At 54.0% G+C, this 14,219-nt stretch overlaps 2 protein-coding genes across 5 annotated transcripts in view; one reads left to right on the top strand and one right to left on the bottom strand.

Annotated features, from left to right (window-relative positions):
• HDAC5 (histone deacetylase 5) overlaps positions 1-6,350 on the top strand; it is a 46,002-nt gene extending 39,652 nt beyond the window's left edge. The window contains exons 17-24 of the mRNA XM_017516083.2: positions 31-141; positions 1,942-2,061; positions 2,335-2,432; positions 2,606-2,724; positions 3,835-3,968; positions 4,223-4,307; positions 4,436-4,601; positions 4,687-6,350. Coding sequence (XP_017371572.1) covers positions 31-141; positions 1,942-2,061; positions 2,335-2,432; positions 2,606-2,724; positions 3,835-3,968; positions 4,223-4,307; positions 4,436-4,601; positions 4,687-4,726 — 873 coding nt within the window. The 3' untranslated portion in view covers positions 4,727-6,350. The remainder of the gene's footprint in view (positions 1-30; positions 142-1,941; positions 2,062-2,334; positions 2,433-2,605; positions 2,725-3,834; positions 3,969-4,222; positions 4,308-4,435; positions 4,602-4,686) is intronic.
• A 403-nt stretch (positions 6,351-6,753) lies between these two features.
• G6PC3 (glucose-6-phosphatase catalytic subunit 3) lies at positions 6,754-13,533 on the bottom strand. Of its 4 annotated transcripts, none has more exons than XM_017516114.2 (6): positions 13,174-13,533; positions 8,820-8,926; positions 8,316-8,406; positions 7,999-8,117; positions 7,645-7,786; positions 6,754-7,416 (listed from the first exon to the last, which is right to left on the bottom strand). In XM_017516114.2, exons 1-6 carry the CDS (start codon positions 13,389-13,391, stop codon positions 7,053-7,055), a joined length of 1,041 nt encoding a protein of 346 aa, XP_017371603.1. In that variant the 5' UTR covers positions 13,392-13,533; the 3' UTR covers positions 6,754-7,052. The 4 variants fall into 4 exon arrangements, with proteins under 4 accessions (XP_017371603.1, XP_017371604.1, XP_017371605.1 ...); XM_037734113.1 differs by having other exon boundaries at positions 6,757-7,416; positions 13,117-13,313; XM_017516115.2 differs by lacking the exon at positions 7,999-8,117 and having other exon boundaries at positions 7,645-7,809; positions 13,174-13,530.
• Between the last annotated feature and the right edge of the window lie 686 nt (positions 13,534-14,219).

Genomic DNA, 14,219 nt, shown 5'->3' with positions numbered 1-14,219 from the left:
CAAACATCATGCTGAAGCTGACCTCCTGCCCTTTTCTCCCCCGCCTACCTCAGGGGATTCTGCTTTTTCAACTCCGTAGCCATCACAGCGAAACTCCTACAACAGAAGTTGAACGTGGGCAAGGTCCTCATCGTGGACTGGGTAGGCAGTGAGCTGGTGGGGCTGGGCAGGGGTGGGCAGAGCTGGGACCAGGGTCGGCCTTCAGGAAGTCCCCCCCCCCAGTAGGAAGTCCCCTCCCCCAGTCCCACTTCCAAGCAGCCCAGTCATCCTCGTCCTCAGGTGCCCAGTGCAGAAGGAAGGGTGCTGGGGCTCCTGCTGGATGACTAACCTCACATTCCAGCAGGGCTCCCTCCTCTTTATGAAAGACATTTAGCTCCTGTTCCATCTTGGCCCTCACATTGCAGCTTCAAGCAAGGAAGTCCTGGGATTTCCTACCTTGGACAGTAGTGATGCTGCTGCCATTGCTAGTAGCCAATTTTTTCTCCCACCCCCTATGATGCGGGGGCGGGGGCGGGCACGGACTGTATACCAGGAACCCAATGAGTACTTTATGGCCACCTCGAGTAGTAAGAACAGGGATGTCCATTTCTGCAAATGAAGGTGTCAGTTGTGTGTGACTCACGCAAGGCCACTCTGCTGGGGATATTGGCACTGGGTTTCAGACCAGGCCTTTTAGCCCCAGCACTCTGCTCGTGCTACCATGGGTGCTTCTCAGACCCTGCTCTAAATGGTGGAGGCGAGGCACATGCCACTCTGTGAGCTGGGGAAGTAGCCAGGAGCGAGCCTCGGAAAGGATGAAATCTCTTGGAAGCCCAATTCTGGCTTAAAAATTTATGTAAATGTTGTATCCTTCTTCAGAATCTTATGTGTTTGTGGCTGGGCACAGTGGCTCAAAGCCTGTAATCCCAGCACTTTGGGAGGCCAAGGTGGGTGAATCACTTGAGGTCAGGAGTTTGAGACCAGCCTGGTCAACATGGTGAAACCCCATCTCCACTGGAAATACAAAAAATTAGCCAGATGTGGTGTTGGGAGCCTGTAATCCTAGCTACTCAGCAGGCTGAGGCAGGAGAATCACTTGAACCCGGGAGGCAGAGGTTGCAGTGAGCCGAGATGATGCTACTGCACTCCAGTCTCGATGACAGAGTGAGACTCTATCTCAAAAAAAAGAAAAAAAAAGGCCCGGCACAGTGACTCATGCCTGTAATCCCAGCACTTTGGGAGGCCAAGGCAGGTGGATCACCTTAGGTCAGGAGATTGAGACCAGCCTGGCCAACATGGTGAAACCCCATCTCCACTAAAAATACAAAAAAAAATTAGCCAGGTGTGATGGCGCATGCCTGTAATCCCAGCTACTCGGGAGGCTGAGGCAGGAGAATTGCTTGAACGCGGGAGGTGGAGATTGCAGTGAGCCAGGTCGTGCCACTGCACTCCAGCCTGGCAACAAGAGTGAAACTCCGTCTCAAACAAAAAGAAAAAGAATGTGATCTGCTTCTTTTAAATTCCCTACTAGCCTTAATGTTTTCCCCCAAACGGTGAAGCGGAATGGGTTCTGTAGGGAGATCTGCCACATTTGTCCCATGGCTTTGAGTATCCCCTACACAGTGCCACACCACAGAGGCTCAGACCCTAGTTAGAGAAGCCTGGGGTGGGCAATGCCATTGTGAACAGAATGCAGATGCCCTGTGGCAAGGGTGGGTATACCCCCAAAGCCTACCATGCAGTGGGGTGGGGCCAGTGGAGTTTTTTTGGTTTGGGGGTTGGGGTTTTGCTGTGTTGTCCAGGTGAGTCTTGAACTCCTAGGCTCAACAATCCCCCCAGCCCTCAGCCTCCCAAAATGCTGGAAGCACAGGCGTGAATGACAGCGCCCAGCTGACAGGTGGAATTGTGACCATTGCGTCAGACCGTGGGCCATTTTCCTGATGCTTCCACCTCCCCTCCTAGGACATTCACCATGGCAATGGCACCCAGCAGGCATTCTACAACGACCCCTCTGTGCTCTACATCTCTCTGCATCGCTATGACAACGGGAACTTCTTTCCAGGCTCTGGGGCTCCTGAAGAGGTATAGCTCCTGGGCGTAAATGCAGAATCTGTTGGCCCCTCTGGGAGGTGGCACAGTGGGACCTGGTGGGGAGCCACAGAGGCCAGTGGTGCTGGTACCTGGGGAGTCTGGGCTCCAAGAGGGAGGACCACACTGATCTGACTGCTCCTCCAGGCAGAGCAGAGGTCAGTGGAGTGAGACCTGGAGGCAGGGGTGAGGGCAGGGGCGAGGGCAGGGGCAATGTTTGGGATCCCCAGGCAGTGAGAATAGCCCTCTCCTCAACTCTGGTTCCAGGTTGGTGGAGGGCCAGGCGTGGGGTACAATGTGAATGTGGCATGGACAGGAGGTGTGGACCCCCCCATTGGAGATGTGGAATACCTTACAGCCTTCAGGTAGGGACTGAAAAGGGCCACGGGAGTCACAGGGAGCCCCCCTGGGCCCTGCAGTGGGAGGGGACAGAAGGCACTCAGTTCAGTGTGGGTAAGGGGGTTGTCTCTGGCATGATAAGTGGGACGAGGCCTGGCCTGGCCATCTGCCAGGCTCAGCTTGGGCTATCCCTTTGCAGGACAGTAGTGATGCCCATTGCCCATGAGTTCTCACCTGACGTGGTCCTAGTCTCTGCCGGGTTTGATGCTGTTGAAGGACATCTGTCTCCACTGGGTGGCTACTCTGTCACCGCCAGATGTAAGCATGCTGGGGGATAGAGGGAGGAAGTAGAATAGTGAGGATATAGTCCAATGGTGTGTGGGGCAAGAACAGACTGATACCGCAGCGGATGGGGAAAGCAGGGACAGGGCCTAGACTTGGAATCACCTTGATGACTCCCCCAACTCATCCTCTGCCAACCTTGGCCTTGAGGGGCCGGCAGGTGGAAGTGGGGTAGCAGAGGGTAGAGCATTCGTATTGCAGGAGCTGTAGCAATGGAGCTTGTGGTCCCTGGTGTTGCAGTGATGCTCCTTGAAAGCACCTGGTCATTGGAGTCTTTAGCCAGTCTGTTAATGTTTTGACTGTGATAGGGCATTTAGCCCATTGACATTGTATTTTATTTTATTATTATTATTATTTTTTGAGATGGAGTCTCGCTGTTGCCCAGGCTGGAGTGCAGTGGCGTGATCTCGGCTCACTGCAACCTCTGCCTCCTGGGTTCAAGCAATTCCCCTGCCTCAGCCTCCTGAGTAGCTGGGACCACAGGCACACGCCACCACGCCTGGCTAATTTTTTGTATTTTAGTAAAGACAAAAAATGTTGGTCAGGATGGTCTCAATCTCCTGTGATCCATCTGCCTCGGCCTCCCAAAGTGCTGGGATTACAGGTGTGAGCCACCATGCCCGGCCACCATTGTATTTTATTATGGGTCTATTAGAGTTTACATCTGCCATCATATTTTGTGCTATTTGTCCCACCTCTTGTCTTTTTCTTTTTGTTTGAGATGGAGTCTCGCTCTGTCGCCCAGGTTGGAGTGCAGTGGCACGATCTTGACTCACTGCAAGCTCTACCTCCCGGGTTCAAGCGATTCTTCTGCCTCAGCCTCTGGAATAGCTGAGACTTACAGGTGTGTGCCACCACAGCTGGCTAATTTTTAAATTTTTTTTAGTAGAAATGGGATTTCACCATATTGGCCAGGCTGGTCTCGAACTCCTGACCTCAAGTGATTCACCCACCTTGGCCTCCCAAAGTGCTGGGATTACAGGCATGAGCCACCACGCCTCTCCTGTTTCTTTTTCTCTCCTTTTCTTACTCTTGAATTGAATACCTTTTACCATTTCATCCTCCTCCCTTCACCCATCCCCAAAGGTTTTGGCCACTTGACCAGGCAGCTGATGACCCTGGCAGAGGGCCGGGTGGTGCTGGCCCTGGAGGGAGGCCACGACTTGACCGCCATCTGTGATGCCTCTGAGGCTTGTGTCTCGGCTCTGCTCAGTGTAGAGGTGAGGGGTGGGGGCTGGGAGGTGGCAGGCCAGGGGGCTGAGGGGCCAGCCAGCACTGGGAGGCCCTTAGGAAGCTTTTCCTTGGTCCTAAGGAATAGCTAATGGCCAGGGAAGGCTTTCTGAGTATGGGTTTGTCCAAAAAGACCATGTTTGCCCCTGTCATGAGGGATATCTGGGGCCAAGTGGGGCAGTTAGAGGGGTACGTATTGCAACCCTACTCCCCACCCTAAGCCTTCTCTTCTTTCTCCTGCCAGCTGCAGCCCTTGGACGAGGCAGTCTTGCAGCAAAAGCCCAACATCAATGCAGTGGCCACACTAGAGAAAGTCATCGAGATCCAGAGTGCGTGGGGATTCATGGAGGGGCTCGGGCGGCCAAGGGGAGCGGAGCTTGTGGGAACACCAGGACTGGAGAAGTTCATGTGGGTGTCGTCTGCCCTCCCTCACCCCTTGCCCGTCTGTCATCCACAGGCAAACACTGGAGCTGTGTGCAGAAGTTCGCCGCTGGTCTGGGCCGTTCCCTGCGGGAAGCCCAGGCAGGTGAGACCGAGGAGGCTGAGACTGTGAGCGCCATGGCCTTGCTGTCGGTGGGGGCTGAGCAGGTCCAGGCTGCGGCAGCCCGGGAGCACAGCCCCAGGTAAGCAGCACCCCTGCCGCCTCTTTGCCCTTGCCCCTGCTGGTGTGCCCAACTCAACACCCTCCCCTGTGTTTGTCCCCAACAGGCCGGCAGAGGAGCCCATGGAGCAGGAGCCTGCCCTGTGACACCCTGGCCCCCGTCCCACTGGGCTTTACCATTGTGATTTTGTTTATTTTTTCTATTAAAAACAAAAAGTCACACATTCAACAAGGTGTGCCGTGTGGGTCTCTCAGCCTTGCCCCTCCTGCTCCTCCACGCTGCCTCAGGCCCCCAGCCCTGTGGCCTCCACCTCAGCTCTAGAAGCCTGCTCCCTTTGCAGGGGGTGGGGGGTGTCTTCCCAGCCCTGACCCAGGTGTCCCTCCACCCATTTCCCTGCATTCTGTCCTTTTCCCCCTTGGAGCCTGGGCCAGCTCAAGGTGGACACGGGACCCAGACAGTACCCTCCAGTTCTGGAGCCCCCCCTGAGTGAGGAGGGAACAGGAAGTCGGTGCCTTGGTTTCAGCTGACTTGGGGGGGGGGAAATGCCTTAATTTCACCCTCCTCCCTTCTCCAGCCTCAGGGGGCGGATCTGGAGGGTCCACTACTAAGATGCAGAGTGGAAGGGAGGTGGGCACCCACCCTGCGATTCTCCACCTTTTCCCCTTCTTTCATCCTGTCCATCTCTGCACAGACACCTTTCTTCCTCCTCCTTGGTCTCAGCACTGATGGGAGGCTGGTGCCAAGCCATGGCTGTGGTCTGTGAGCAGGGCTGTCTTGCCTCATACTCTTCTGGGCCTGCTTCCCCTTCCCCGGGCCGAGAAGATGAAAAGTGTGTGGGGGAAGGAGACGACTGGTTTCCTGGGTTCTCAGGGGCCAGGAGGAGCTGCAGAACCAGGCCTCCTCCCCACCTTACTTGGATGGCCTCCCTGTCCCTCTGCTGGCACAGCCTGGGCAGGGGGAGAAGGTGGTCCCTGCAGGGGGGCTTCAGGCTGGTGAGAGCCCCCCTGCTGTCAGGACTAGCTCTCCCTAGCCATCCAGCATGCTGCAGGGAGAAGGGGCAGGGGCTCACTCCCTCCTGGGGCCTTTTGCTTTGGAGCCTAGGGATGGTGAGAGTGGGGATTCTAGAAGGGGTAAGGTCAGAACCCAGGGATCCAGGAGTTCGTCCTCCGCTGGACCTTCCATACCTCTTGGGCTCCCTTTGCTGGCCCCAAGCCCAAGGGAGCTAAGACCAGGAGGGGGCTGGGTGCTGCCCCTTCTCTTTCCCAGGAGCCCTGCGAGGGGCTGTGGGCCCACAAGGCTTCCAGGGAATGTTGTCCAGCCTGTAGGAAACCAAAGATGGGAAGTGGCTCCTAGGGGGCTGACTCTTCCTCCCTCTTCCTCCCCAGTAGCACATATACTTTCTCTCCTCCCATCCCCAGGGCCCCACCAATCTGTTTACATATTTATTATCCTATTAGGGGCCTGAGCAGGGTTGAAGGAGCCAGGGGAGGAGCAGGAGCCCCAGCACCATCGATTTATTGGTTCGTTGTTCGCTATGTGTTGTATGTTTTAGATCCTCCTGGGGGATGGGGATGGGGCTAGGCCCAGTGTACCAGGCCTCTCTACTGAGCCCCAGGCTCCAGGCCCCTTGCCCACCCTCTCCCTGTGGCTGGTCCGGTTCTCATGTAAACCCACTCCTTGCTTTGTCTCCCTGGATATGGATTTCAGTTAAGGATTTTGTAACCCGTTACACTGTGTCCTTGTGTAAATAAACTTGTTTCTGGCAGTGCCTTCTGGGGCCAATGTCTCTATTCTCTGGGCTCCCAAATGGAGTAGTTCATCCTCCTTCCTAGCCAAAAACACTACTCTTTGCTCCAGCCCCTGGGCTAGAAGCCAATTTAGGAAACTGGAGGCTGGCGCGCAAGATCTGTCCTGTAGGTGAAAGTCAGGGTTACACTGGATATAGTCAGAGCATCTCATGGGACCTCTCATGTGGCCTAGGCAGTGATGAGGCAGGGTATCTGGGGGCCAAGAGGTCTCACCTGAGTTTACAGCCCTCTCCTTTCCTGCCTCTCTGCCCCTGGAAACAAGGCTGGAGGTGGCACAGAGACCACTGGAGCAGCCTGGCAAGGGTTCCGCTTATGCACACAGAGGCAAGGCCTATGGAGAGGTGGGCACAGGCAAGAAAGGAAACTCAAAGTATTTGAGGGCTTTATTGGGGCTGCCCCAGCTGCCCCTCACAGTGTTGCAGGAACCCGCTGGTCTTGCTGTTGCCTTTGCTCTTTGGGGGCTTGAGAGGAAAGGAAGAGGGAGGACCAGCTTCTCTGGGAGACAGAAGGACCATCTTTGGGGCTAAGACCAGGTGATAGGGAAGCAGATTTAGAGGAGGGCCTGCTTGGGGGCTGGAAGGGCATGGGGCTGCCTCCTGGAGTGTGGTGGTCACAGAGTGTTGGTTTTGTGGGAGAAAAAGGAAAGAAGGAGACACACAAGAAGTCAGGAAGAGTGGATGGGTGCTGCTTCCTGGGCACTGAACATGTGCACTACCCAGGGCACAAGGGCCAGGACTAGGCATGGCCAGAGGGTGTATTTGAGGAAATTGAAGATGTAGAAGAGGCTGATCTGAGGGGGGTGGCCCAGCCAGTCCAGGGGGCCCAGCAGCCCCATGGCCAGCACAAGGCAGGCTATCTTCTGGCCATTTCCTAGCGGTGCCCGACGCACCTGTGCATAGCAGGGAGAGTGCAGGGCAATGCCCAGGCCCAGGGCAGCCCCTGAGTCACGGCTCAGGGAGGCAAAAGGCCGGCTATCCATGTGTATCCACTCAGGCCGCTCACACCACTTGAAGGCTAGGCTGATGGACCTGTGGGGAAGAAGAGTCCTTGCCAGGAGAGACTGGAACGTAGAAGGCCACTGGCTCTTGGCCATCTGCCCCTGGGGCCCACTCCTATGTTCTGCTTTGTGCCTGTGAGGGTCTATGTGAATAGGTAATGTATCCTTTTTTAGCTATAATGAACCAGAGACCCACCAGGCTAGGTGCAGGCAAGATAGGACAGGGTCCAGCCCGTCCAGGCTTCAAAGTGAGACTTACCAAGAAAGATCCAGGCCCAGCGTAAAGAGGGTCCAATAGATGAGGCTGGTCCCTAGCATGAGGGCCAGTGCAGTCAACCCATAGAAGCTCAGCTCCCGCTCCACAGGCACCCGGGGAGTCATCAGCCAGCCCAGGACAGCGCCTAGGAGAGTGGAGTGACAGCAGCTTCAAGGAGTTTAGGGATATGACCCTCCCCGCCCCCACCCCCAGCTGCAGTGCAGCTTGGCAAGAGAACAAACTAAGACATAAGGGAAGCCTCTGGGGTGGGCTCTACAGAAGTTGGGAAGATCCTAGACTGATCCTCCCACTGCCAAAGGCATCCTCTCAGCCCACCCCATTGCCCCAGTTGCTCACCAGTTATTAAGCCAGCCAGCACCTGGTGAGGAAAATGTGCTAAGATGAAGACCCGCGATAGGCCAACTGCCAAAAGGAACGTGCAATAAGCCAGGCTAGGCATCACCCTCACCCAGCGGCTAGAAAGAAGAGAGGCAAGGAGCTCAGAGTGTGTCCATACACAGCTCGGCCTCCTGTAGCACCCAGGTACCCCATGGCTTGACCACACACCCCAGGGACCCCAGAACTCCAGCTCCCAGGCTGCCATGCTGCTAAGTCTTTTAGGTACATGGTGCCATCAGCCCTGTTCCCAATGGTGGGCAATACCAAGGGTATACCTGCGGGTCCGAGTGGCCAACTGTGAAGAGAGGGCTGTCATTATGGGCCAGAGGGCTGCTCCTGTGATCATGCAGTGTCCAGAAGGGCTGCCTGCCAGCGAATCCAGAAGCTTGTGGTGAGAAGATGGAGGCAGAACCCAGGGCCTCTGGTGATGCCCCAATAATACAGCTGCCTCTCTTGGCTGAGAAGAGAGCTTTTCCCCGGCACTGATCCATAGCTCGCTCTGCTCTGAGGCCTTTTTACTGCCACCTGAGGTCATTGCGCTCAGGCTTCTATCCTGACCTGTGTCTCTTGGCTGTACTATCCAAGGTGGGCAGCTGGTACATAGCATGAGTGCCCTCCTCCCGTAACTCAGCTTGGTCTCTCTGGGGCTCCTTTGTTCTCTGGGCCAGTAATTGGGAGGCTAGACCTATGGTTGGGCCACCCAGGCTAAAAAGTACTCTGAAATGTTCACCTGAATCCTAACCACATTGAGAAAGGGGAGGATGTTTGAGGCTTCCCACCTGGACCAGTCTCACAAGAAGAGGGGAACTGGTGAACCTGGACTGGAGCCTGGCTGTAGTACCCAGACTCATGGACCCACCAAAAGGGCCTGTCTCCAAACAGAAACCTGGAAGAGAACAGATGCAAGATGACTTTCTACATGCACACACAGCCAGGGAGATGCAAGAGGAGCAGGACACGGAGTACTCCAGAGGGCCTGAGGGGTAAAGTCAAAAAGGGGCTCCAGTTCTGTTCATTGCTCTCAAGGTATCCATGGATACCTTGCCATGGTTTTCTACCTTAGAACAGGAGGAAGAAAGCACACTATTTGTTTTCTTTTTTCCCTTAACCCTTAAAGCCTGTGGAAATATTTTTAAAAACTAGCCTGGGGCCAGGTACAGTGGCTCCTGACTGTAATCCCAGTACTTTGGGAGGCCTTGGCTGGAGGATCATTTGATGCCAGGAGTTCAAGACCATCCTGGGCAACATAGCAAGACCCAGATTCAACAAAAATAAAAAAAATTAGCCAGGCACGGTGGCTCAAGCCTGTAATCCCAGCACTTTGGGAGGCCGAGGCGGGTGGATCACGAGGTCAAGAGATCGAGACCATCCTGGTCAACATGGTGAAACCCCGTCTCTACTAAAAATACAAAAAATTAGCTGGGCATGGTGGCACGTGCCTGTAATCCCAGCTACTCAGGAGGCTGAGGCAGGAGAATTGCCTGAACCCAGGAGGCGGAGGTTGTGGTGAGCCGAGATAGTGCCATTGCACTCCAACCTGGGTAACAAGAGCGAGACTCCATCTCAAAAAAAAAAAAAAAAAAAAATTAGCTGGAAGTAGTGGTGCACACCTTTAGTCTCAGCTACTTGGGAGGCTGGGCAAGCAGATCGCTTGAGCCCAGGAGTTCGAGACCAGCCTGGGCAACATGACAGAACCCCATTTCTACAAAAACTACAAAAATTAGCCAGGCATCTTGGGATGCACCTGTAGACCCTGCTACTTCAGAGGCTAAAGTGGGAAGGATCACTTGAACCCAGAAGGTTGAGGCTGCAGTGGGCTGTGATCGTGCCATTGTACTCTAGCCTGGTGATGGAGCAGAAAACAAACAAAAAAAGTGAATAAAATAAAAAATAAAACTGATACAGAGGCAAGAGATTGTGGCAAGCATGTGTATGCGCTCTGCGATACTCAGCCATCCCACTCTATCCCCTTTCACTGAAGAGCCAGCTCTTATCATCCATAGAGAGCCCAGGACCCAGCTCTCTCTCCCTCACTAACCCTCCTACTACCCCTGCCTCCATGTCCCCAGTTACAGCCTGAATTATCCACATCTAAATTATTTATGTGAGCCTCTCATGTCTGAAAAAAGGGAGTGAGAAATGGACACAGGAGATTAAGAAAGAATAAGGAGGACAAAAAAACTTCAAAATCCTCTGGTCTAGCAAGTGCTTGGCTGAGCCCTGGGAAGCCACACACTGAAGAGGCTGCTGTGGCCAGGAAGTGAAAAGATGGGATAGCAAATGAGATGCTGGCAGGAATCGGCATGCTGGGAAGGAAGATACAGAACGCACCTGCCTCTCGCCTCTGAAAACTGAGCCTAGTATACATCAAGTGCTCACTTAGAAAATGAATGGGGGTGCCAGGCGTGGTGGCTCATGCCTATAATCTCAGCACTTTAGGAGGCTGAGCAGGCGGATCACTTGATATCAGGAGTTTGAGACCAGCCTGGCCAACATGGTGAACCCCCCACCACACACACACTAAAAATACAAAAATTAGCCAGGCGGGCGGTGGGCGCCTATAATCCCAGCTACTCGGGAGGATGAGGCAGGAGAATCACTTGAACCTGGGAGACAGAGGTTGCAGTAAGCCAAGATTGTGCCATTGCACTCTAATCTGGGCAAGAGAGAGAGACTCCATCTCAAAAAAAAAAAAAAAAAAAAATGCCAGGCACGGTGGCTCACACCCATAATCCCAGCACTTTGAGAGGCCGAGGTGGGCGAATTACCTGAGATCAGGAGTTTGAGACCAGCATGGCTAACATGGAAAAACTCCGTCTCTACTAAAAATACAAAAATTAGCCGGGTGTGGTGACATGTACCTGTAATCCCAGCTACTTGGGAGGCTGAGGCAGAAGAATTGCTTGAATCTGGGAGGCAGAGATTGCAGTAAGCCAAGATCTCGCCATGGCACTCAAGGCTGAGCAACAAGAGCAAAACTCCCGTCATTAAAAAAAAAAAAAAGGAAGAAAGAAAAGAAAATGAATAGGGGCTTTGCCACTTGGGGGACATAAATAATGTCTGGGGGAGGCCAGGTGCAGTGGCTCACGCCTGTCATCCCAGCACTTTGGGAGGCCGAGGTGGGTGGATCACGAGGTCAAGAGATTGAGACCATCCTGGCCAACATGGTGAAACCCTGTCTCTGCTAACAATATTTCTGTGGAAATATTTTTAAAAACTAGCCAGGCACGGTGGCACATGCCTGTGGTCCCAGCTACTTGGGAGGCTGAGGTGGAAGAATCGCTTGAACCCAGAAGGTGGAGGTTGCAGTGAGCTGAGATTGCACCACTGCACTCGAGCCTGGTGACAGAGCAAGACTCCGTCTCAAAAATAATAATAATAATAATGTCTGGGGGAGATTGTGATCTTTGGGGGACAAGGACTAGAGAGGGAGGCTTATGGACTTTGAGGGAGGAGAGCGCACAAAGCAAAGGGCAATTAGGCAAGAAGGAACTGAAGAGACCACTGTGGTTCCCTTTACCTAAGGATGAGGCCGTTTCAGCAAGTCATTGCAGCCCATTGAGATATCTAGTATAAGCCTCCCTTTCTTCCCCCAGGCTGGGGATCTGGCGATAGAGGCTGAGGTGAAGGGAGTTGTGGCTGCATGCCCAGCTCCAAGGGCCACAGGGCCTTTACCCATGTCCCTGGGCTTCCTGGCTTCTAAGTCTCAGTGTGAAGAGTCACCTACTAGTGAATGAAGGAGAAAGAAGGGAAAGTGTTCCCTGGAAAGCAGAGCTTTAGCCCAAACTTTACTCCACACACACAGGGAATCAACTGGGGACCCTGATAAAATGCAGATTTTGATTCAGTAGCTCTGGCCCTGGGCCTGAGAGTCTGCATTTCTAGCTAGTTTTCAAGTGCTGCCTATGCCGTTGCGTGTGGTCCAAGGACCACACATTAATCTGCAAGGTGTCTCTGTCCTTAGCAGCTACTGTGATGCCCAGCACTAAGCATGCTTCTGAAAAATTATAGCAAATGAATGCATAGATGAATGAAAAAGTGAATTGAGAGGTAGAACTCTCCACCTAAATCACCACAGATATTTGTTAAAATATAAATTCCCGCCGGGTGCAGTGGCTCACACCAGTAATCCCAGCATTTTGGGAGGCTGAGGTGGGCAGATCGTGAGGTCAAGAGTCCGAGACCAACCTGGCCAACAAGGTGAAACCCCGCCGCTAAAAATACAAAAAGTAGCTGGGTGTGGTGGTGCGCAACTCTAATCCCAGCTACAAGGAAGACTGAGGCAGGAGAATGGCTTGAACCCAGGACGCGGAGGTTTCATGAGCCAAAGCCATGCCACTGCACTCCAGCCTGGGTGACAAAGCAAGACTCTGTCTCTCTTTCTCTCTCTCTCGCTCCATATATCTATATGCAGATATATAGACAATATATATATATAGAGAGAGAATATATTCGGTATATACATATTTTTTTCCCCAAAAAAACAAAAAGAATAAAAATAAAAAATAAATTCCTAACCCCTTGGAGTTTCTTTCTTTTTTTTTTTTTTTTTTTGAGACAGTTTCGCTCTTGTTACCCAGGCTGGAGTGCAATGGCGAGATCTTGGCTCACTGCAACCTCCGCCTCCTGGGTTCAAGCAATTCTCCTGCCTCAGCCTCCCGAGTAGCTGGGGACTACAGGCGTGCGCCACCATGCCCGGCTAATTTTTGTATTTTTAGTAGAGACGGCGTTTCACCATGTTGACCAGGATGGTCTCGATCTCTTGACCTCGTGATCCACCCGCCTCGGCCTCCCAAAGTGTTGGGATTATAGGCGTGAGCCACCGCGCCCAGCCCCCTTGGAGTTTCTAAATCAGTAAGTGTGAGATGAGGATGGGATATTTACATTTTAGACACGCCCCTTAGGTGATTTCTCGATCAGACCAGTTTGAGGAACACTGGTCCAATGAGTAGGATGGGTGGACTTTGAGGTTTGAGTCCAAGTTGCACAAAGACGCTCAAAGGGAAAAAAATTAGGGACTAGAGTAGGGGTGGGAAGGCCCTTGAGACAGCTGCTGGGAGAGACCAGGGCTTACACATGACTCAGGGCCCTCGGGGGCGGGGACCAGGATGCCGGAGGGCTTCGCTGTCTCACCACTTGAAGACGAGGTTGAGCCACTCGGTGACGAGGCTGATCCAGAGCACTGCGATGCCCACGCGGCGAGAGGCGTAGTAGGCCGCGGGGAAGTAGAACAGAAAAAGGATCTTGGGATCGCCCAGAAAGGTGACCCAGAGCCACACGTTCTCCAGCCAGGCTAGCTGGTTCTGTAGCGCCTCAGCTATAACGATGCCCGCGCCCAGCGTGGACTCCATGGCGGTCCAGCTTCCGGGGCTTGCTCCAGGGCGGAAGCCGAAGGGTCCAAGCGACGATGTAGAGTCGGCCAGCTGCTCTCCAAAGCCCAGCCCTCTGAGTCCCAGGCCCCGCCCTCCCCGCGAGCGGTCGCCACCAAGCCCCGCCCTCCCCGCGGGCGGTCGCCACCAAGCCCCGCCCCAGGCCCCGCCCCAGGCAGTCCCGGGTTCCTACAAGTCCGGCCTCCAGCCAGTACCGTTTCCTCCTGCGCTCTCCTCCGGTTTTCCTCCGTACTGGGCAGCGTAGGGGACAAACCTTTTTAAAGGCGTTTCCTCAGGGCCCCACGTGGCCGCTGTAGCCGGCACGTGGGCAGCCGGTGAGTGGTGGCACCGGTGCGGTTCCGGGTCAGGGGACAGACTAACCGGAGGGCGGCTCGCACTCCCAGCGTCCCTGTTCTGCTGATGCGAAGGCGGATGTGTAATCTCCAGGGCCAGTATTCTTTCCCGACAGGACCTCTCTTCTCCAGTACGGCTAACCACCAAAAAAACAACAGCAAAGGCCGGGCGCGGTGGCTCACGCCTGTAAACCCAGCTTTGGGAGGCCGAGGCGGGTGGATCACCTGAGGTCAGGGGTTCAAGACCAGCCTGACCAACATGGCGAAACCCCGTTTCTACTAAAAATACAAAAAATTAGTCGGGCGTGGTGGCGGGAGCCTGTAATTCCAGCTACTTGGAAGGCTAAGGCAGGAGAATCGCTTGAACTTGGGAGGCAGAGGTTGCAGTGAGCCGAGATGTCGCCCAGCCTGGGCGACAAGAGCCAAAAATTCCGTCTCAAAAAAAAAAAAAAAAAAG

Source organism: Cebus imitator, unplaced genomic scaffold (assembly GCF_001604975.1).
Source record: "Cebus imitator isolate Cc_AM_T3 unplaced genomic scaffold, Cebus_imitator-1.0 Scaffold573, whole genome shotgun sequence".
Taxonomy (NCBI): Eukaryota; Metazoa; Chordata; class Mammalia; order Primates; family Cebidae; genus Cebus; species Cebus imitator.
Note: the sequence above shows the minus strand (reverse complement) of the source record. Positions and strands in the feature narration are given on the sequence as shown.